The sequence below is a fragment of the Miniopterus schreibersii genome (genome assembly GCF_964146895.1).
Source record: "Miniopterus schreibersii genome assembly, chromosome: 7".
Lineage (NCBI taxonomy): Eukaryota > Metazoa > Chordata > Mammalia > Chiroptera > Miniopteridae > Miniopterus > Miniopterus schreibersii.
Window position 1 is genome coordinate 44,792,229 of NC_138108.1, and position 22,714 is coordinate 44,814,942.

The following is a 22,714-nucleotide window of genomic DNA, read 5'->3' on the forward strand; positions in this document are numbered from 1 at the left end:
GGGAGGCTAGGAGAGCGAACAGGAAAGGGGCTTCCCCTCATCCCGCCACCCTGAGCCTCCTTCCCTGGTGTCCCAGGAAAGACACAGCCAGGTCCCAGAGCGTGACTGGAGTCAGTCAGGTGGAGGGAGGGGGAGAGGGACACCTCCAAGCAGTGGGGGAAGCTGGCTCTCTCAAGGTCCTCCCCCTCCACAAACAACCCTGTTCCCCCCTCTCCTATTTCCGTCTTTACTAATTAATCTATGTTTTACCCGCACACAAATATGTTTCTTTTCTCCCATCTTAAAAAAACCCCCATGAAAACACCTCTTATAACAGCTATTTCTCTTCATCCCCTTACAGCTAAACTTCTCAAAAGAATTGCCCCTGACTTCATTCCTTTCCTGAACCCACTCCTGCCAGGCTTTTGACTTCCCCACTCCATTCAAATTGTTCTTCCCAAATTTATGTCTGGGGAAGAAGGGGAGGTGGGAGATGGCAGCAAGGTGAGCGGGGTAAGAGTGGCAGAGATGAGGGTGGGCAGACAGCCAGAAGCAGGTATTGGAAGGTCTTGCTAAGGATTTTGAATTTTGTTTTAAGAATAAGGGGAGGAAACGGAGTCTTTAAGCAAAGGAGTGACATGATCAGACTTCCAGGGAACAAGCTGACTGGCTCCGCTGCAGATGTGATCGAACCCGCAACCTGCGTATGTGCCCTGACTGGTATACAGTGTGATGCTCCCACCAGCTGAGCCATACCAACCACGGCTGCTTTGTTTTTGTTTGTGTGTGTGTGTTTTTTTAACGTACACTTCCTGCTTTAACTCATTTAAAGTTCCTGCAGTGCTGCTGACAGATAGCTTGTGGGAGGGTAAACTGGTACAACTTAAAGGAAGGGAAACTTGACAGTATCTATCAAATTGCAAATGCATATATCCTTTAATCAAGCAATTTGCTTCTAGACATTTATTTTTATAGTCATATTTGCAAAATGACATAAGAACAAGGTCATTCATTGAGGCATTGTTTATAGTAGTGGAAGACTGGGACCCACCTGTTCATAGAATGGGAATTGGTTTTTGAGAAGGGTATAGCATACAGTGGAATGCCCATATAGCTATAAACAGGGAATGAGAAAGCTCTCTATGAACCAATATGGAGAAATTTCAAGGTATATTACTGAGTTTATATTGAATAGGCGAGCGGGAACTGTGTGTGTACATTTGCTCATCTGTGCAGAAAACATCTCAGGAAGGACGCACAGAGGGCCGGAAGCATTGATCTCTATGAGGACAACCAGTAGTAGAGTGACAGGAGTTGGGAGGGCTGTTTCTTACACAGAATCCTGTTCCTTTTGATTTTTAAACCATGTATGTAATTGTATCTCCTATTTTTAAAAAATTTCGTGCCTGAGCCCTGTGGGCATTTGCCTTTGTGACGCAATATATACATACAGTGAGAAACGAGGGCCTGTGTCTAGCCAAATTCAAGAGTTTGGTTTTGGGCTTTTATTTTTTTCAGGTCTAAAGGGTTTTTAATAGAAGTTATCGAAGGTGGCCTGGGTCTTGAAGCTGTTACGCTCAAGTTTTTAATGTTTCCTCTGTATAATTACACAGACCTGGTTTCTGGCCTTAAATCATCATACCTATTTTCAGCTTCCCTGAAATCAAGGGTACCCTGTGCCGTATCAATTAAAGTAAATGTACTTTCAATTAAAGGTGTTAAGCATGAGTCTGAAAAGATTAATTCTTTATAAAAGAATGACCTTCAGTGGTTAGATCCAATTAGGCATTTTCCCAACTATATTTCATCCTGATGAGGCAAGTCTACTGCTCGCAATCAATCACTGTGATCTTTTCAAAGGTGGGTACTGGAGGTTCAGAGCCAGAAAAGAATGACTTGACTGGGCAACCTCTATTCCTTGAGCCACAGATGATGTGGATGAGAGATTATGGGTGTTGGATATTACTTTTGTGGTATTAACATTGAAAGGACCGTGGTGTGCCTTATGATATTCTCAGGATACCGTCCTTATACCTCTCTTCTTATGGCCTTAGTAGAACAAAATAATTTAGACAAGACTGATTAAAGAACAGAGCAAAAAGGAACAGTGACATAAATGAGCTCCAAACCAAATTCCCGTCATCTTTTTATTCTTCTGTCATTTCATTATGAAATCGCTGTAAATACTTGCTTCCTGGTGACCCTTTTCTCCTGCTGGATAGTGTTAGTTCTGATTCAGCCTTTGCTGATATACAGCACACACAGCCAAGGCTGTTAGATAAACGAGTGCTTGCTGATCTTTTTATGGTGACGGAAAATCTTGGGGGCTGTTTCTGCTCTCAAAAGTGAAAGGAACTGAACATCTCTATTTGTATTAGGTAGGTATTTACAGTGTAGAATTCTTGGTTCATACTCTGCCAGTCCTCAAATTTGTAAAACTTGGGAAAGCTTTGAACAGCGTACCTAAAAAATGGAAAACAAGTCATACCTGCTTTGTGCACCTCAAAGGCTGATTGTTGGATACAGTGAGATTTGATTCATGAGATTTGATATCAGTGTTTCTCAAAGAGTGTTCCTGGAACCCCTAGGGGTCCTTGAGACCCTTTCAGGGAGCCCATGAGGTCAAAACTATACTTACGATACTATTAAGATTATTTGCCTCTTGTCACTCTCATTCTTTCACACGTGTACAGTGAAGCTTCTCAGTGGCTGGCTACATGATATGTAATATTGCAACAGATTGAAAACAGAAGCAAACCTAAGAATCCAGCTATCTTTTTTTTTTTTTTTTTTTAAATATCTTTGTTGATTTCAGAGAGAGGAAAGGAGAGGGAGAGAGAGAGATAGAAACATCAATGATGAGAGAGTCATTGATCAGCTGCAGCCCGCAACCGGGGCATGTGCCCTGACCGGGAATCGAACTCCGATCGCCCGGATCCTAGGTTGACGCTCAACTGCTGAGCCACACCTGGCCGGGTGGGAATCCAGCTATCTTAAGCCAGACATTCCAGAGGCTTACAAAACTAGAAAACAGTGCACTCTTTTCACTGATTTGTTTTTCTTTTGGAAAGTGAAGTAATTTTTCATAAGAAAAATTTTACATTAACATGTGATGGGTTAGTTATTGTCATTTTCAAGTAAAGTAGTATGTACTTTAAAATTTGTCAGTTTTAATTTCCAATACAATAGATTTTGATAGATAGAATCAACATAAAGAAAAGCTCCTTAGGGATCCTTGATATCTTTTTAGAATGGAAAGGGGTTCTAAGACTAAAACGTTTGAGAACTGCTGATGTCAATGTGTGGTGACATAGGTAGTTTATTAAGAAAAAAGAAAGAAAATCTAGGCTCTTTAAACAGTCCAACATGCAAACAGCCTTCCCACTGGCTGCACTGATTGCTCATGGCACACGCCACCCCAGGGTAGGGTCCCTTATTCCAGGGTGCAAGATGATCTCTGAACCATCTACAGTTGTCTGCAATTTCCTGTGTCAGTCATGTGCCTATTTTTTTTAGAGAGTTCACAATTTTCACAGTGTTCAGATTCTTAGGAAGTCAGAAAAGAAGCACGGCTGTAGGAATTTCTGGTGTCCCCTAGTCCCATTTTATCTCTGAGAGCAGTAGCAATAAAGTTAAAATGGCAACACCTGAGAGGAGATGCAGAGTCGTTCAATGTTCTTATGTCTGTGGCCTGGGCTGGGGCATCCTTGGTTTATTTTTCTTTTTTAAATATGTCTTTATTGATTTCAGAGAGAGGAAGGGAGAGGGAGAGAGAGAGAGAAACATCAGGGATGAGACAGTCATCATTGATCGGCTGCTTCCTGCACGCCCCTGACTGGGGATGGAGCCCGCAACCTGGGCATGTGCCTGACCAGGAATTGAACCCCAGTCTCCTGGATCCTAGGTCGATGCTCAACCATTTAGCCACGCCAGGCCTGGCATCCCTTGATTTCTTGACTCTTGACTTCTCTGCTTGTGGAAAGGTGCTAGTCTTGGGCCAGCCTCCCCAGGCACTGGGGAGAAGGGCTTTCTCTCTGTCTATACCATGTCTTTGCTGTCTTTCTGGGCCTCCTCACACTTAGTTCTGCGAAATGTGTTAGGGCCTAAAGAACTAAGATCAGACTATGGACAAAAAGGGCCCAGAGACTGGTTGGCATCATCATGATCTGGGCACTGTAGGTAGAGACCAGGAGAGAGCACCCAGAGTTGTAGAGCACCAAAGCTGGAGTACTAAACAGGATTTGATCCGACTCCAGGCACCGGAAGGTCAGTGTTTACAGATGGGTGTTCAGGCTATTTCTGTCTCTGTCTTAGACAACCGAGGCAGCTGAGTGAGTAGCTGAGTTCTTATAGAAATTACTGTTTCATATTTTCTACTGCCGTTTTTTAAGATGTTTTTATTAATGTTCATTTAGCATTTGTTGAGTTAGTCATAACGTTTGCCTGTTCTTATGAAAATTTAAAACCATTCTAATTGTTGCTCACTTCCGCTTATTATCAGTTTTTGAAATTAATATGAATGAAAAACTCATATCTTATTTACTTGTTCTGTTTTTCCCCAGTGTCGCTTAGTTTTTTGATTGAATATATACAGGATGGGGCAAAAGTAGGTTTACAGTTCATATGGAAAAATAATGCAATAATAAATAATAATACAAGAATAAACTGTTTCATGAACTCACAACTGTAAACCTACTTTTGCCCCATCCTGTATGTATATATTATAATTTATGTTAGCATTTTATATTTACTTAAATAAAATTTTACATATTCAATGGATAATTTCACAACAGTCAGAAGCCCCCTCTATTTAGATAGAAAAATGTTAACTACGGAAGACATACCTTGTTCTGGACATTTTGTTGTATGATTTAAAGTATAGTAAGTGCTGTCATGAACTTTATGGCTACAACTCTCTTCTCTGTTTGTTTCACTTTAAAAGTAATTTAATAAAGTACTGTTTTCTCAGAAAAATAGGAAAAATGTATTGAATATCATTTATTCTAAACTAAAAGCTTCTGAAAATGTCTATTATGAAATTATATCTAAGGTTACTAATTTAGTGTAGATTTATTAAATGAACATTTTGTTTTTGGAATTTTGTGATATGAGCAGGTTTAGATAAGGTAAATTCAATCAATTAAATATCTCCCTTTATTATTTTCATAACTATCACTTTCAGTTGAGGAAGTAGTTAGAAGTAACCCAAGACTATAAATGCTGTCTACATGTTAGTAGCATCTTGTAAAAATTGTAATACATTTAGTTTGATTAAACTCTGTTCATTCGATTTTAATGTGCTATATGTTATATATTTCAGAAACTCCAGAAAGGAACTTAATGATATACGATTTGAGTTTACTCCAGGAAGAGGTGAGTTTTAATTGAAATTGTTATTTTATTACTACAAAGAACATTTCAGAAATTGATTACAAGCACATGTTTATAATTTGCTATTCAAAAATGCTTTCTCTAAAAACAGAGGAAAGAAAGAGGGAGGAAGGGAGGGAAGGAAGGACTTATGATAATTGTAGGGAAGCCCAACTGAACCATTACTGACTACATGAATTCCAGTGATATGTGCTACACAGCGTGTGTGTGTGCGCACGCGTGTGTATAAATTAAGCATATTAGCTCAGCCATGAGAGGAAGTGCTGGCAGGCATGGCCATGCATGGTCTAAAGGATATTATTATGAGTGCAGTGAGGCGCATATAGCAGTTCTAATGAGGGTTGAGCAGCAAACTGATACCATGCAGAAAGGTAACATACTTGGCCCCTGTACTCAGTTCAGATTGCACAAAGCCTATGTTGGGGAGTGTCTGTGGCCTCTGCTGCAGGCACAGCAGCTCTGTAGGAATAATGCCAATCTTGCAGCTGAACACAATTTTAGTATTTTAAATAGTTATTGAAACAGCTTAAAGGCTAGACCGGTTCCTTTTTCAGCTCCTGGATGCCTGGAAGTCGTAGAACCGTGGCATATTTCTTGGTATCTATCACCAGGCGAGAGGTGATTTGGGTTAATTAATGGATAAGTAACATTTATGAACAGGCTTCAGAGACCACAAGACTAAGTTGTTCAACAAAATTGCTATTTCCACTGTTTAGTTTATAACCATAACAACCTAGAGAAGTGAAAGTAAGATGCAAATGCTAAGACTGAACTGTTGTCCCTGACCTCTGGTTTCAAATACATACATTGTATTTATTGTATGTATTAGATCCCCATGTAAATTTTCTTTGATTAATAAATAAATGGTATTTGCTAAAATTTGGCAAACCCTAAAGTAGGCTTTTTTTTTTTTTAATGTATTGGGGTGATATCGGTTACCCTCTCTGCTTGACCTCTCTGTTTGACCTCTCTGCTCTTATCACCTGTGAGAAAACCAAACTCAAATGTTTACAGGAGCTAAAGTTAATGGTGGGGACTTCAGGAAACTAGAGAGTTTTCTTCTAAATACATTCAGATTCAGATTTTAAAAAAACGCTGCCAACCAAACAAAATATGGTCCTGGACCACACTTGGTCATGACTCACTGGCTCTGATCTCTGGTCCTGTGTAAGCACAGAGCTCTAATGATTTCCTTCATATTTGAATTGAGCTAACATTTAAAGCACCTTTTACAAAATAATGTAAATAAGGCCCTAATGAATTTGCTAACTGATGTTTCTGGGAACATCCATCCTTGACAATTTAGAGTCAGTCTGTGAAATTGTACAGTGCTGGTTTGGCTCAGTGGTTAGAGCATCAGCCGTCGGACTGAAGGGTCCCGGGTTTGATTCTCTCCAAGGGCACTATCTTGGTTGCAGGCTTGATCCCTGGCCACAGTTGGGGCGGGTGCGGGAGGCAACCCATCAATGTGTCTCTCTCACATTGATGTTTCTTTCTCTCTCCCCCTTCCACTGTCTCTGAAAAGCAATGGAAAAAATATCCTTGGGAGAGAATAAAAAAAAGCTATTTTGTCATAATATAAAAATATATATCAGTCAAATGCATTGATAAAATCTAGTAATGATATAATGTTTCGAGTACAGTAAGTAAAAGAACGGATTCTTATTTTTAAGGTTTGTTCTTTTCATCTGATTGTTTTAAATCAACAATGGCAATAAAAATCAATTTTAATTTAAAGAGCTAACAAAGAAATGAATTTCTGAGTGGAGGATTTTGGGGGATAAGATAGCCCTATCGGTATTACCTGGCTTTGTGCGCTGGCTTTGGCAGCCTCGTTTGTCATTGTTAGATAGGAGTCTCCGCTTTTGTCGCCCAGACGGAAACCATAGTGTTAGCTTCTAGATGATGACTGACCCTCCCTGGGCAGTGAGCACAGGCTGTTAGTAATGGAAACACGCCATGGATGTATCACTGCACCTCTGTGATTACTCTGTGATTACTGATGCTGCCTGCATTTCAGACATTGTCTGCACCACCTCTGTGCATGCACTCCACAGGTGTAAGGCGTCTGTGCTGCATATACACATAAATATGTACACATGTCTAGAATATTTAACACAAATATATCCAATATTCTCTGCCCTCCTTCAAGGGCAAGCCCTTTGTGTTCATTATGTTGCTCTGTACTCTGAGAACCAGAGCATATATGATTATTTAACCTGTTTACACATTAGGAATGTTAAGCAGCTTAAAGAAAAATAAACTACCAATTACCTTCATGTTTCTGTTCTAAACTATTACTGATATATTACTTATGTGCATACAAAATAACTGCTTAATGGCACACACACACTCACGTGGAACATTTCCATTTTTGGCCAGCCTGCACGATCTGTTTGCTATTTTAATGAGACTCATTCGGTACCCAGGAGTCCTTTAAGTAGTAGGTGATGCTATAGACTTTAACCATTTGTGAGTGTTATTTGCTTTAGTTCTGTTTGAGTGCTAGCCCTCAGTGTGGCTTTGTTTGACTGTTGATTTTCAACTACATTCTGTGATTGCAGCTCCTTACTCAAGTGCAAGGTCTTACTGATACTTTAGAGATGATGGTAACACATTCAGATGCTTTAACAGATGATCAATCAGTAGAAATATAATGACTGCCTACTGTGTGCCCTAGTGAGCCCTTTAATTCAATAGGCTTCTTTTCCTGAAGTTTCTGGTGGCATCCAGGAAGCTGGAGATTGTGAAGCTGAATGTTGTAGCTGGCTTCATAAAGCCAGATCACATCCCCAGTAGAACCTTTTGTTAGCTACCTGAGGTTTCGTGATAGGGGATCATTTTATTCCTAAGAGAATACTATAAGGTGTTTTCTAGCAGTAAGTACAAGGCCCAAGATAAGCCCACCTTATGTAGAATTTCATAGTTTATAAGATTTCTATGTATTTCTTTTCCATTTCTACTTTATTTTATTTCATTTCATTCATTATGAAATGCAAGGAGTGAAATGATAGAATACCACAATTTCTTGGAAATACAAAGAATATACGTTGGCTCTCAGATTTTTATTGGAGAATTGGGAATTCGGGCCATGTATGAAAGGCAGAAAGAGAGTGCACAAGAGTGTAAGATGCGTCTCCGATGATCTTTGCTGCTCCATCATCACCACAGTTTTATTTATTGAGTAATCACTATGTGTCAGACACTGGGCTGAGCCCTTTAAAGCCCAGTAATTATGAAAGATAATTGTCCTCCAGTTACATGCTTGCATGTGCATGCACATACACACACACACTCTCACGTCATTATGACATCTAAAACACACATTAACAAGGAAACACTGTGTTGAAGGTAGCCTGTGGCATAGCAAACTGCAGTTACTTTTAGATGCTTGTTTGATTCAGCAGCTATACTTTCACGTTTTCCCTGACTTTAGAAGACACTGAAAGTCAAATATCCATCTAGGTTGCTATCTGCTGCTGAGCTGGTTTCTTATTTATCCAGCTACCGTTCTGGATGTTTGTGAGAACATCAGAAGGCCATGGGGACCACATAGGGGTTCGTAATGGTTCTTTTGAACACATTGCGGATTATCAGTTTCTCTTCCAGGGTCTTCAGGCAGACCCCTTACTATTATCATGTTCATTCATAGCCTTTCAATCAAGTCATTTCAGCCAAGTTCACTTGCTACAGCCAATTCAGTCCCATCTTTATGAGATTGCTAACTCCTGTCACTCATCATTGAGAACTGTATTCTTTTCTTCAACCACATTTTCTAAGGAAATGAATCAAATGATCAGTGTCATTTAAATAGCTCATCTTAATAGTCCAACAAACTCACAGGATGTCTGTACCAGATATAAGATTGTATCAAATGCAGCCTATTTAACCTTTGCCATAAATTCTGACCCAGTAGCTACTAATGATTGAAAAGGATTGATGCTGGCTGCAATTGACCTCAGAAGGAAAGAAAAGCAGGGCCATAGGGACCAGTTCCAAGAAACTTCTATAGGTGCATTTGAGGATTAATTGAAATAGTAGCCAAAGGGCAAAAGTTTCTTGGTTCACCAAAAGTGAAACAATAATTTTGAACAACTTCTGCTGAATGAATAGCCAGATGCATTTGTACAGGACAAAGATTTTTCCTCTTGATAGAATCTTCATCGTTGAATTAAAACACATGTGGGTAATTTTTGTAAATTAAAAAAGTATATTTTACATTGTACTGGACTGCTGATTTTTATTTCTTTTTTTTTGTTTCTAATACATATTCGTTTCCTATTTGGACAGATACGGCAGATGGCGTTTCTCAGGAGCTCTTCTCTGCTGGCTTGGTTGATGGTCATGATGTAGTTATAGGTAAATCACTTTTTAGTATGCGCTGTCATTTTGTTGATATATCAAATGGAAATGCGTTTAGAAACAGAAGTTTTCATAAAGGTATAATGTATTCTATGGGTGTTAGAAAATTTCATTTTGAATTCTCATCTATGCGAAGGAAGTAATTTAAGTGTCATATTTATGAAAACATAACAAGAACCTAGAAGTAAGACCCAAAGGTCCATGATAACAAAAATAAGATGCTGTAAATTCCATGCACCAAAGTATGGGAGCCTCTGAGGTTCTTTTATGAGAGTTTGTTCTTTGTTTGGACAGTTATAATAAGCTTAGATGTTAGTTTTTTCAGCTGTTAGCAAGATTCCTCGTAAAGTCTTAAGGTTGGACTTCAAGGTCATTCAGGCCAGTTTCATCATGTAGACAAAGAAGCAGATGCCTAAGGCGATCCAGTGGTTTGTCCAGGGCCATGCCGCTGGTTGTGGCAGACCCCACTTTGAGACTGGGGCTCTTTCTACCACTTTAGAATCAACAAAGAGCTCCATGGAGACAGGGAAGCCTGCTAAATAACAGACATATGATAGGAGCAAGAAATGACTGGTGGCCTCCTGCCAAAGCAAGGGAGGCAGAAAGGCTGTAAGAACAGACACTGCCATCTAAGAAAAAGGATACCGGGAACCCAGGCAGCGACTAGCTCCACATTCCTCGGCAAATTCTCGGTTACGAAGATGTTATCATTTACCCATTGCCGGGTATTCACAATGATGTCCCTAAGCAGTACAGGTTAATTAACATGTTGACGTTAATTATGACATTACATTATGTTATGAATTATAATAATAATAGATTAGAGAAATATGTATTACACTAACAACTTTATTCAAAAATATTCAAATCAAAACTGATACTTGAAATGAGCGGGGCCCCTTAAATGATATGTTTTAACTAAGCAACATCACTTACTCGAAATAACCCTGGAGTGTGTGCTAAAAGGGAACTCGAAGCAGATATAGTCACCCATCAGAGTAATTTCTTCCTAGAAACTCTGTAACATAGATCATTATAAAGGGAATTACTTTGTTTAAATCAGTAACTGATTTTTTAGTGGGAGATTAGAATTCTGGCTAAAGAATTAGTACCTAATATATTATTGATATACAGTATTTCATAAATTTAAGGATACAAAAATATCTTTGTAATTAGAAAAAATTAAGCTTTTTCTATTAATTATATGTGAAGTATACACATGATTTCCCAAGGAAGCTCCGACTCCTCCGCTAAATGGTGCATAGGGAGCTAGAGAGGTATTTTAAAGGGAAGTGTTGCTGCGTGTCTCCTACACGTTCTTTCTTTCACACTCTCCTTTAAAATCTTGTGAGATCTCATGGCCAACTGAGTTTTTGGCTGAGTTTTCTGAGCTGAGTAAAAAGGTCAGTTCAACTTTGGTACCTACTAAAAATTCCGTATCAGAGTTCTCTATGTTAGCAGTTCCTAGGTAAAGTAACACATGAAAATAATAGTCCAGAAACTCCTTTGAAACACTTACTCATGTCTCCTATTGGGCAAGAAGTCGAGGATCAAATCTTTTGATTTGAGTTGATCCCGGCAGGTCGTGGGGAACACGGAGAATAAGAGAGATTCATGGGAAGATACTAGTTCGCTCTCTGTTTAAGCGCGGTCTTGCTTCAGGTGCTACACGGAACCGCAGTGTACTTTGCTTTGCCTCATGCTGAGCTGACTAAACTGGAGGATTTTTGTTGAGGATTTTGTTTTATTATGGTTGTTGGTTATTTTTACTTTTTATGAAAGTAGAGCTGACATACAGTATTATATTAGTTTCAGGTGTACAACATAGTGATTCAACATTTATATTTATAGACCTTACATTGTAATCACCATGAGTAGAGTAACAATCTGTCACCATACAAAGTTTTTACGATACTGTTGACTATATTCCCTGTGCTGTACATTACATACGTGTGACTTACTCATTTTATAACTTGACGTTTGTACCTCTTATTCCTGTTCACCTCCTCACCCGTTTTCCTCCCCACCAAATATTAGTTTCTTCTCTATATGAGTCTGTTTCTGTTTTGTCCGATTCAATTTTGTGTGTGTGTGTTTTAGATTCCACATAGTATAAGTGAAGCCATATGGTATTTGCCTTTCTCAGTTTGAGCTATTTCACTCAGCACAATAACCTCGAAGTTCATCAGTGTTGTCACAGATGGCAAGATTTTATTCTTTTTTATGGCTGAGTAATATTCCATTGTAAATACATATGTATATACACGTGTGAGCGTGAGTGTGTGTGTGTATGTGTATGGATATACACACTCCTATGTTCACTGCAGCAGTATTTATAATAGCCAAGATACAGAAGCAACCTAAGCATCCATCACATCATCTTTTTCCATTCATCTATTGATGGACACCTAGGGTGCTTCCATACTTTGGCTACTGTAAATAATGCTGCAGTGAACATAGGAGTGCATATGTCGTTTTGAAATAGAGTTTTTGTTTTCTTCCAAAAGTGGAATTGCTGGGTCATGATAGTCCTATTTTTAATTCTTTGAGAACCTCCATACTGTTTTTCATAGTATCTGCCCCAGTTTAGAGCCTCACCAAGAGTCCACAAGGGTTCCCTTTTTTCATATCCTTTCCAACATTGGTCGTTTGTTGACTTTTTTATAATAGCCATTCTGACATGCCTGAGTTGATATCTCATTGTGGCTTTAATTTGCATTTCCCTGATGATTAGTGATGATGAGCATCTTTTCATATGTTTATTGACCATTGGTATGTCTTCTTTGAAGACTTATTTATTCAAGTTTTCTGCCCATTTTTAATGGGATTGTTTGTTTTTTGCTATTGAGTTGTATGAGTTTTTTAACATACTTTGGATATATGATTTGCAAATATTTTCTCCCATTTAGTAGGTTGCGTTTTTGTTTTGTCCATGGTTTACTTCGCTGTGCAAGAGCTTTTTAGTTTGATACAGAAATCTGTTGCATTTCTATACACTAGTTATCAGAAAGAGAAATTAAGAAAACAATTCCATTTGTAATTGCATCAAAAAGAATAAAATATTTAGGAATAAATTTAACCAAGGAGGTAAAAGACCTGTACTCTGAAAATTATAAGACACTGATGAAAGGAATTGAAGAACAACACAAATAAGTGGAGGGATATACTGAGTTCATGGGTTGGAAGTATATCGTTAACGTGTGCATACTGCCCAAAGCAATCTACAGAATCAGTGAAATCCCTATCAAAATACCAGTGGCAATTTTAGGGGAACTAGAACAAATAATTCTAAAACTGATATGGAACCACAAAAGACCACCAACAGCCAAACAAATCTTGAAAAAGAGGAAGAAAGTTGGAGGTATCACAGTCTCTGATTTCAAACTATGGAATAAAGTTATAGTAATCAAAGCAGTATAGTACTGGCATGAAAACAGACACATAGATCAATGGAACAGAAAAGAGAGCTCAGAAATAAACCCACATTTGTATCATCAATTAATCTACAACAAAGGCAATAATATACAACGGGGAAATGACAGTCTTTTCAATAAGTGGTATTGGGAAAACTGAGCAGATACTATACAAAAAAATGAAACTGGACCACTTTCTTATACCATATACAAAAGTAAGCTCAAAATGGATTAAAAACTTAAATGTAAGACCTGAAACCATAAAACTCCTAGAACAAAACAAAGAGTAAACTCTTTGAATAGGTCTTAGCAAGAATTTTTTTGGCTGTATCTCCTCTGATATGGGCAACAAAAACAAAAACAAAGTGGTTGTTGAGTTTTTTAAAGGTGGGAATTAAGGCATACTTCGTGTACAGCTTATTGAATTTGTTTTCAATACAGTGCATAACCAGAAAGGTATTTTTCCATGATTTAATTATTCTTCCAAAGTTTTTTGTTTGTTTGTTGCCTTTTTTCCCCTTCTTAGAGCTAAAGTGTAGTGTTGGAGTAAGACCAAGTATGTGGTCTTCCTTATTGTGTAGCATTAAAAATGCCTTATAAGGATATCATGCCTAAGAGTTACAAACAATGTTTGCATATTTCACTTAATTATTATATCAGTTCTATAAGGTAGAGGTCACGTTGTTTTTAATCAGTATTTTATGAATGAAAAAGGGAGGTCTGAAACTTGTTCATGGTCCTTTAACTTAGATCTTTTGACTCCAAGCCCGGAGTATAACCCTGACACTCTCTGCACAATTAATAGGCCCAGATAAATTTAAATGATGGTAGTCTTTCTGTCCCCTGAAAAAAATGATAGCTTGTTCTTCCTTACTTGATTTTCCTGCATCAGTATATGATTTTATTTTAATTGTTGACTACTTGACAAACAGATAAAATGTGTTTAATTCTGTCTCCTCTAACCTATCTCAGCAATTCTTTGCTCCCTCCCTTATCATGTTTCCCTCTTACTGAATTTGTTCCACCAGCATATGAATATATTTTTATTTCTCACATCCTAAAAGAGCCTCCTCCTGCCTCACCTCCCGTTACAGCTAACCTCCATGAAAGACTTGCGCCCCCCCCCCTTCAATTCCTTTCCTACCACTGTCTCTTGAACCCATTCCAGTCAGTCCTTTGACCTCCAGTCTCCATACCAGTTCTTTCAAAGCCATGTTTGGGTAAAGCCCTGCCCGGCAGAGGAAATGGAAAATGCAAAGGTGTGGCTAGAGTGGAGGGAAAAGTTAAGTGGCCTGTGGATGACTGCCACATCCCTAAGTCCAGTGGTTAATTCTTAGTTCTTACTTGACATATCAGCAGCATTGAGCATGGTTGACAATGCCCTCCTCTGTGATAAGTTTTTTCATTTGATTTTTAAGACTCTTTTCTCTCTTTGTTTTCCCATCGTTCTGGTGTTTTCTTTTCAATCTTTTTTGTTGGTTCCTTCTCATTTATCTGGCCTTTGAATATTGACATGTCCAAAGACTCTTTCCTTGGGATTCTTTTTTTCTCTAATCACTTACTCCTTGACAATCTCATCTAGTTTCATGGTATGAATGCCTTTCATTCTCTGTCTCCCAACTTAACATCTCTAACTCAGACCTCTCTTTTGAATTCCAGACTCATACCCAGCTTGCATTTTGGTGTTCTCACTTAGAAGGCATCCTAGATTTAATTTAACATCTCCAAAATCCAGGCCCTGCATTCCCTCCCGACCTGCCTGTCCAGTAGCCTTGCACTCTAGATTGATGTCAGCCCCATCTTTTCAGGTGCTCCAGCCAAAAACCTAAGAGTTGTCCTTAACTTCTCTTTCTCTCTTATCCAAAATCCAGTGTGTCTGAATGTATCCGTGATTCAGCCATTACTCACCATCTTGCTTCCTATCCTGTTTGAAGCCCCTCTCATCTCTCAGCTGAATTATTGCGTTCATCTCTTGGCTGGTCTCCCTGCTTCTGTTCTTGCCTCCCTTCAGCCTGTTCTCACCTCCGCGGCCAGAGAGATCCAGATAATAAGTCACATGCATAAGACCACGTAGGGGGTGTGATTACATTTACATGAAAGGGCCAGAATACGGAAACCTGTAGAATCAGAGAATAGATCAGTGGTTGCCAGGGCCTGAGGGACAGGTGGGAAAGGGAAGCGACGGCTAATGGGCATGAGTTTCTTTTGGAGGCGATGAAAATGTTCTGGAATTAGAAATGGTGATGGTTGCACAACCACTATACTAAAAACCAGTGAATTGTGCCCTTTAAAGTGGTGAATTTTATGACATGTAAATTATATCTCTAGGAAAGTAAGCCAGACCACATTAATGCTTTGAATAAAACTCTCTAATGGCTTTGCATCCCCTGCATGACCGGTCCCCTGTCACTCCTCAGACCTCTTCCTCTCCCACTCTCCCCCTTGCTCACTCTACCCCAGCCACACTGGCTCTCAGATTTCCTGCTCCTCCTGCAGGGTGCTCCTTCCCCGGGTACATCCATGGCCTCCTAGGGCTTAAATACCGCCTCTCAAAGGGGCCTTCCCTGACCAGGCTAGTTAAAATTGCAACCCACCCCCAACTCTCCGCCCACTTCCTTTACTTTATTATTTTACCTAGTCTCTCCCCTTCTAATAGGCTATATGTTTCATTTATTTATTTTGTTAACTATACAAGGTATTCCCTTGAGAATAAGGGAATTTCTTGAAGGCCAGAATTTTTATCTGCTTTGTTAACTGCTATGATTCCAGTGCCCCCAAACTGTGCATTTCCCATTAGTAGGCACTCCATAAACACTTGTCAGAGATAAATTCCATTTTGAAATATACAGATATCTCATGACATTTACTTTAGAAATAGAGACTGTTTGGAATATAGGATTCCAGTATTTTAAGAATCTTACCTTTGAGAATGCAGAATTCAAGTAGCATTTAATAAATATGAAATCTGCTCACTTGACAAAGGCTGTTTTTTTAAAAAAATCCAACTCAACTTAGAACATTGGCTTATGAAGTTTGAGTGATTTCTTATATGTGCATTTTTTTCAACTTCCATACTATAAAACAAGTAACATTTAAATAGATTTAAAAAACATTTTCTCCCCACCAGAATTTTCTCTTGAATTGGAGTAAATGCTTAAGGCAACATGAAAAACCTGAAAAAGAGCAGTAGTATATGTGACAGAGCAGTGAATGTTATGACTTTTACTGTAATGTAGCAAACGTTACAAAAAATCTTCAGTGCCCAGCTCCAGGGTGATCTGCCTTCGGTGCACAAACCTTCACAAAGCAGAGCTTGGATTGAGAAGGACTTGTGCCATGACATGGGCTGATTGCTTCCATGCAGAAGCAGAGCCATGTGGAAATTCAGTGCAGTGTTTATAGACAGTGTAGGGGCCTAAAAATAATGATTTTCCTCCCAACTTCTAAGTTCCTCTAGCTGGGCTAATAATCAGATTAACAGGCGGAAATGTCCAAAGTTTATTATACCAGTGCACATTCAGGGGTGCCATAATGAGACCTGAAACATATTGGGCAGTTGAGGCTTATATATGGACAAAGGGGAAAAGGGGGCAGGGGTCTAGGATTTCAAAGGGGAAATAGGCAGTTTACAGGTAGCTCAGACAGAGCTGGACACGTAGTTAAATCCCTGCTAGGCAACCCAGAAACAGTGGGACCCTGGGGTCAATCTAGCTAAGTGGCCTCTGTTTAGATCCTTCCTACCTAATGCTAAGGTGAATTTGCTAAGATTCCTCTCCTCGGACAGGCCTTTCCATCTGACTCTCTTAGGCAGGAAAGGGGGAAAGTAAGAGGCTCTTCCTGAATGTTTTATTTTTTAATAACCAGCTTAAAATTAATATCCCAAAAGGCACATTTTGGGGAGGCAAAACTTTAGCCCCCTTTAACTGAAATCATAAACCCCCTTCAGTTGTGCTTCAGTGCAGCACTACCTTAGACCTTGGATTAAATGGAAATTGATAAGGTTGGTTAGGCCTCCTGGGTGCATGTTGGTTTAAAAAATAAGTTAACTTTGCAAGATGTGAAACTTGATGATATGCATGTATAAATTTGCTTATTTTGGCTGGCTGGGATGACTGACAAATGGAACTAAACCGAGCTGAGTCCCCATTCCAGTTGTTTCCAAGAGGGATCCCAAGGATGACTGATACAGTGCAGCAGCAGACAAACTTGTTTCCTTTGCCTCCCAGTGAAGGAACACCAATCAGAAATTGTCTCTGCAGTAGAAACACGGAGGAAAAATACAAGCTCATGTACAAAAGGCAACCAAAGTTCAGAATTCTCTTCAGGCCCTGTAATATATGATATTTTTTAGTCTCTCTTGAATAAATGTTAGGGCTTCAGCAGAAGAAGGAACACCTATAGGTGTTTCCTAGTTGCCTGGCCTGCTCACTGGATCCTAGGAAGCTGCCGAGCTCCCGTCTGCAGTGCCCCATCCAGGGGCCAGGGCGCCACAGTGAGTGAAGGGAGGAGAGGAAGCCACTTGGCAGCTGCCTTCCGGGGAAGTGCCTACCAGCTGCTCTTTGCTCGGTTTTTATATCGGCATTTCCTGGCTTTGTAACAACATATGTCTATTTTTTTCCCCTTCGCGTGGAGTTTAGAGCCAGATGTTGGCATTTCTGTTTCCCGAGAAGGGAGCTGTGTTTCTGCATTTGTTTCTATAATTTTCATTTGCTGGATTTGGAGTCTAGCTGACTAGTTGTCACTGCACTGAGAGCTGGTACTAGCGACGGATAGCCTCAGACTCGGTCAGTGGGCTCCTGACGTCCTGTTCCTCACCCCCTGGTGTGCTCTTCTCCTGCACATGGACCATCCTGTTCAACATCTGTCTGCCCTTCAAGATTCACCATAAATGCCATCTCCACAAAGCCTTCCCTGGTGCTCACCCTCGCCCTGACAGATTCTGGAGGACATCTGTTCCTTGTCCTGACTACCAGAGAGCTGTTACTTTTACTATTTTCAGTGACACCTGGCTTCATCCTGCTGTACTTCCTGCTGTACATCCTGCTGTACTTCTCTCTCTGTGGAGGTCGAGACGCCTGTGAGCAGGCTGGTCTTCTATTTTATTCTATTCTCTACCATCCTTGCCACACATAAGCACTTACTAATTATGCCTATGCATAAATAAATACATTGAACTCCATTTAGCAAATTGAATACTAGAATAGTTCATGAACTGATGTGGACAATGCAAATGTTGTTGTACCCTCTCAAAACCAAAGAGTAATTCACAATGATTGATTTTCCTCTCTCTGCCCCTCTTTGCCTTCCCTTCCTTCCATTCCTTCCATGTGCCCGTCCTCCCAGATTGACTTTCCACATAACGTAAACCCTGCCTCTTGGGAAGAAAGTGTGATTGGTCTAGAAGCCGCTGTCCTCTCGTGCTTGCTGAGGTTACGGTGTTTGTCTCAAAGTGTGGACTGTGAGATGCCTGCATCAGAACCTCATCCTGGGTCCTTATTAAACATGCCCATTCCTGGGTTTCCTCCTAGAGCTACAGAGTCTGGAGTCTTGGGCATAGAGTGTGGAAATTTGCATTTTGAACAAGCATCTAGGTGATTATCATACACAATAGAATTTCTGTGGCCACTTCCTTAGTTTCTCCTTGCAGTAAACTTTGGAGACTATTTTAGCTCATTTTATCATCCGTATTATCTTTCTAATTTCACTAATTTCCTTTGTCCTTCTGCTTTACTTGATTCTCTTTTCTCTTTAGGAGTTTATTTTAACGCTGTGCCAGTTAACTTTCTAAAATCGCGTGTGTTTAAGTGGTGAAGATGTGAGGAAAAGCATCATCACTGGTATGAATTTTTACTGTACTGAGCAGTAACTATTTTTATTAGAACTTCTGTTGCTGCTCAAGGTGCAGTAGACCCTGCAGGTCGCCTTCAGCATTTATATTTCTCTATAACAGCAAAGTATCTTTAGGCTCCAACGTACACAGGCAACAGAATCTTGGCTCATTCATGAACATATGACTGGATGTGTGAAGTGCTTTGTTCCCCCAGCTACAGTCAGGATATTTAAGTCTGCGGTGATCCGGGATTTATCGGCCAGTACTGCACTTTCACAGTGAAAGGCTTGGAAAGGAGTGAACATATTCTTCTCTCTTACATTCAGTTCTCTGATTATGCTGTGATGTTTACTGATATGGAAATTCACTGAAGGAAACTTTCATATGCAAAACAGTGTCTCTATTACACAACTGTACTATGATTTTAAAATGGTAATAGATTTTTAAAAAGGGAGGTGGGGGAGAAAACTGCTTGAGAAGCCCTTTCTGGGTTTAGGCAGGCTCGGGGTTAGTTGAATGATATCAATAAATACAGTCGAGTGATTCCTGATTAAAAGTTGTCTGTATGTTAATTTTAGTAGTCTAGGGAACTAGGAACTAGAAGTGGTTTGGGAGCCCCAGACTGATTACTTTTCTTACCTATTTTTAGCAGCAATAAATATTGAACGATTTAATATAGCACAAGGTTACCATTTTCAAAAATGTGCCACTGCTCCTGCTTTCCCAGATATCTTTTTTCTTTAAAAATATCTTTATTGAGGTATTTATTTTGTAAATAAGAACATTTAACATTAATTTTAATGTTAAAAATTAGTGTGCCAAAATTATTTTTAAATATTTACAAATGATAGCCTAGACGATCTAATATAAAAATACCATGCATGACTACCATTTCTAGATAAACTAAAGTGGCTGAACTCTTTGGAGAGCTGGTAGAATCACACACATCGTTGCTGTTTAAATAGCCAAAGAGCTGTTTGCTCTGTGGAATGCTGGGGACAAGGCCTGAATAAATGTGCAGAGAGTTAGCTCTCCTGCACGCATGGGCACTCACTCTCTCACTGTCTCACTCACTCTCTCACTCTCTCTCTGAGCCTTAAATTGAAATTAATGTTCTGTGGGTTAATATATGTTTAAGTTTATTCAAATGCAACAGAAAGACAGACTTACAACCTGGGGACCATACTCCCCTGCCTCCCAAAATTCAAGGCAATTAAACAGAAGAAACAATTTCCTAACAAACCATGCCAGAAGCTAAAATAAGCTGCCCACTCCGGTGACTGAATCCACTGCTGGCCCCCGCCACCCCCTGTGCTTACTATCTGCCGATTCTAATGAAAAATGATCCACTGTCTAGGTAAGAGTTGGCAGAATTGTTAGTAAAAACATTCTGATTTTGGGAGGGGGGGATAATTCAAAAGTTCCTTTCAAAATATGGGCAAATGCTATTTCCAGGAAGTTCTCAAAAGCACAAAATAAATATCTATAATTTCCCCAAAGATGTTCTCAGATTCTGTGTTACATGATTATGAATCAGTGCTGCAGTAAACCACACTGTAAGTCCTGATTTTCTAAATAACTTCGTCACTTTTTATTTAGCTAGGGCTTGTGGATTCTCTTTAAAGCCATTGCTATAGCTAGACTCCAGTTTAGATCTGTATTTAATTTCACTGATGTGAAACTAGAGCCGGCTAGTAGATTAGCCTTAGATATTCACTAAGTCAGGAGAGTCTTGCTTTTCTCAATTACGTTAAATTCTTCTGTTTTAACTTGTTCATGTTTCTTTTAACTCTAGAATCAGATATGTCTTCAGATTACACTCAATCCAGCCAAACTTTCTGACCACAGAATTACAATAAGCCCCAATACTGGTCCCTGTTTGTAACAGAGAATATCTTTCCAGTGGAAGTAGAGGTTTACTCTGCTTCAGGAAACGTAGTCTTCCTGATAGTATACACTTTTCTAACACTGCCAGGTATGTAGGATTTAAATTAAATGGCTCTTTTTTGAACAGTCTGTTCCGTTAGAAGATCTGTCTTTGGCTATAGTTATAGTACATGCATGTGTGCACATGTGTGTGTGTGTGTGTACCTGTACCCCCTTCGGAAATCTCCAGCTTGTGTGAACTTTAACTGTTCCATCAATAGTACAATATTGTAAATGTAAGTAGATGCCCAGTTGTGCTTGTTAATAGATTACTAGGCAGATCTAATCCCAACAAAATCTCTCTGCTGTGTTTTTTCTTTTTTATACTCTATTGGGTGAAATAAAAGCGAAGTCACTGCCTCCTAATTTCTTATCTAACAGAAAATAGAACTTCTTGTTTACCCAGCCAGAAAAATTTAAAGTAAAGAAACAAAATTAGGTCAACATTTTTGATGCAATATGGGCTTAATCACTATTTTTGGCTTCATGTCTAATTATAATCTTAAATTTGATTCCGTATCTTGCATTTGGTTACCATTTTTAAAAAATAAAGAGGACCTTTTTGCCAACCCTAAGAAAACCTACTTTTTAATTTTGTACTCCTTCACTGTAGCATCCCAAAGGGATAGAAGAATGCTTTCACCCCAGGTTTGTTTTAAGATAGGGAGAGACCCTGAATGGTCACCTGCTTGAGAAACACGTCCTTTTCATCCAGTTCACACTTAGACTTTCTCCATTGTGTCATCAGTGTTTGTGTCCAGTTTTGTTCTTGAGCTAATATATTTTAGAGGTACCTACTGTACTGTGTCACTCATGGCAAGCATTCTTTAAAAGCAGGTTTTCCTGGGCAGTTCCATGTCTGATGAGCCACAGAACACCCAGCAGGAATTAATAGTTGGGAAAGCATTTGAATAGCGATCGGGGCAAGCTCATGGGCCTGGCTGTGCACCCCTTCTGGCCAGAGTACACTATTGCAGAAGGTGAAGAAGGAGTTGTCCATTAAACTTGGCAGGCAGAGTTTTTTGGGGTTTTTTTGTCTAATCTTTTAATATCAAAATGCCATAATCTTCACCCTTAGGGAACTTGGTCAGCCATGAGAAGTTTGTTAGTTGAAAGGGGTATCAGATTCAAAGTACCTTTTCAGTAATAGACCCCAGGAGGGCTAATTTATAACAGATTTTAAGACTTCTTGCCAGTTTGTGATTGTTAGCTGGGTCTTTAGAAACTCAATATTCTCATCACTCATTTCTTCACTGGATGGATGGATCTGGGGTCAGAATTCTACTGCCAGGTCTCTGCACTGTCTCGTGTCAGTGATAGGCAGGTCAGCGGGACAGGAAAGGACCTGCAGAGTGCTTAGGCACTGGCCTTGCTCTCCTTCCCCGTGAGTTGGCTATTAAATCCTCATACGGCCTTCTCATTTTTTTACTTCTAATGCTTATAGTTGTCAGTGGACTTGAGAGAGAAGGTGAGAATGGCACACAATGGAAATTTAACATCTAATAGAAAGGTAGACTACAGATTAGGGGAAATGATTTGGACAGCACTACTCTTGGGAAGCATAAAAATGCTATAGATTATTTTGACTAATGGGCTTCTCGGCTGCTGGTATGGTGGGCTTGCTGGAGCTCTTAGGATTTCTTTCAAGAAAAAGTTGGCTTTTATATACTTACTGTTTATGAAAATTATTATTAGGTAAGGAATGCGTATGAGAAATTAATTTTTGTTTTTTTTCAGGATGGATTTTTTTTAATGTCAAAAATAGAGAGAACCCTGCATTTAATATAACTCTGCATTTAATATAACAGTGGTT

At 39.4% G+C, this 22,714-nt stretch overlaps 1 protein-coding gene across 3 annotated transcripts in view; it reads left to right on the forward strand.

The window, feature by feature from the left end:
- The window catches only part of STK39 (serine/threonine kinase 39), a 247,466-nt gene that overhangs the window by 188,752 nt on the left and 36,000 nt on the right, over positions 1-22,714 (forward strand). For all 3 annotated transcript variants that reach the window (XM_081142428.1, XM_081142429.1, XM_081142430.1), the window contains 2 exons: positions 5,300-5,352; positions 9,661-9,729. In XM_081142428.1, coding sequence (XP_080998554.1) covers positions 5,300-5,352; positions 9,661-9,729 — 122 coding nt within the window. The remainder of the gene's footprint in view (positions 1-5,299; positions 5,353-9,660; positions 9,730-22,714) is intronic.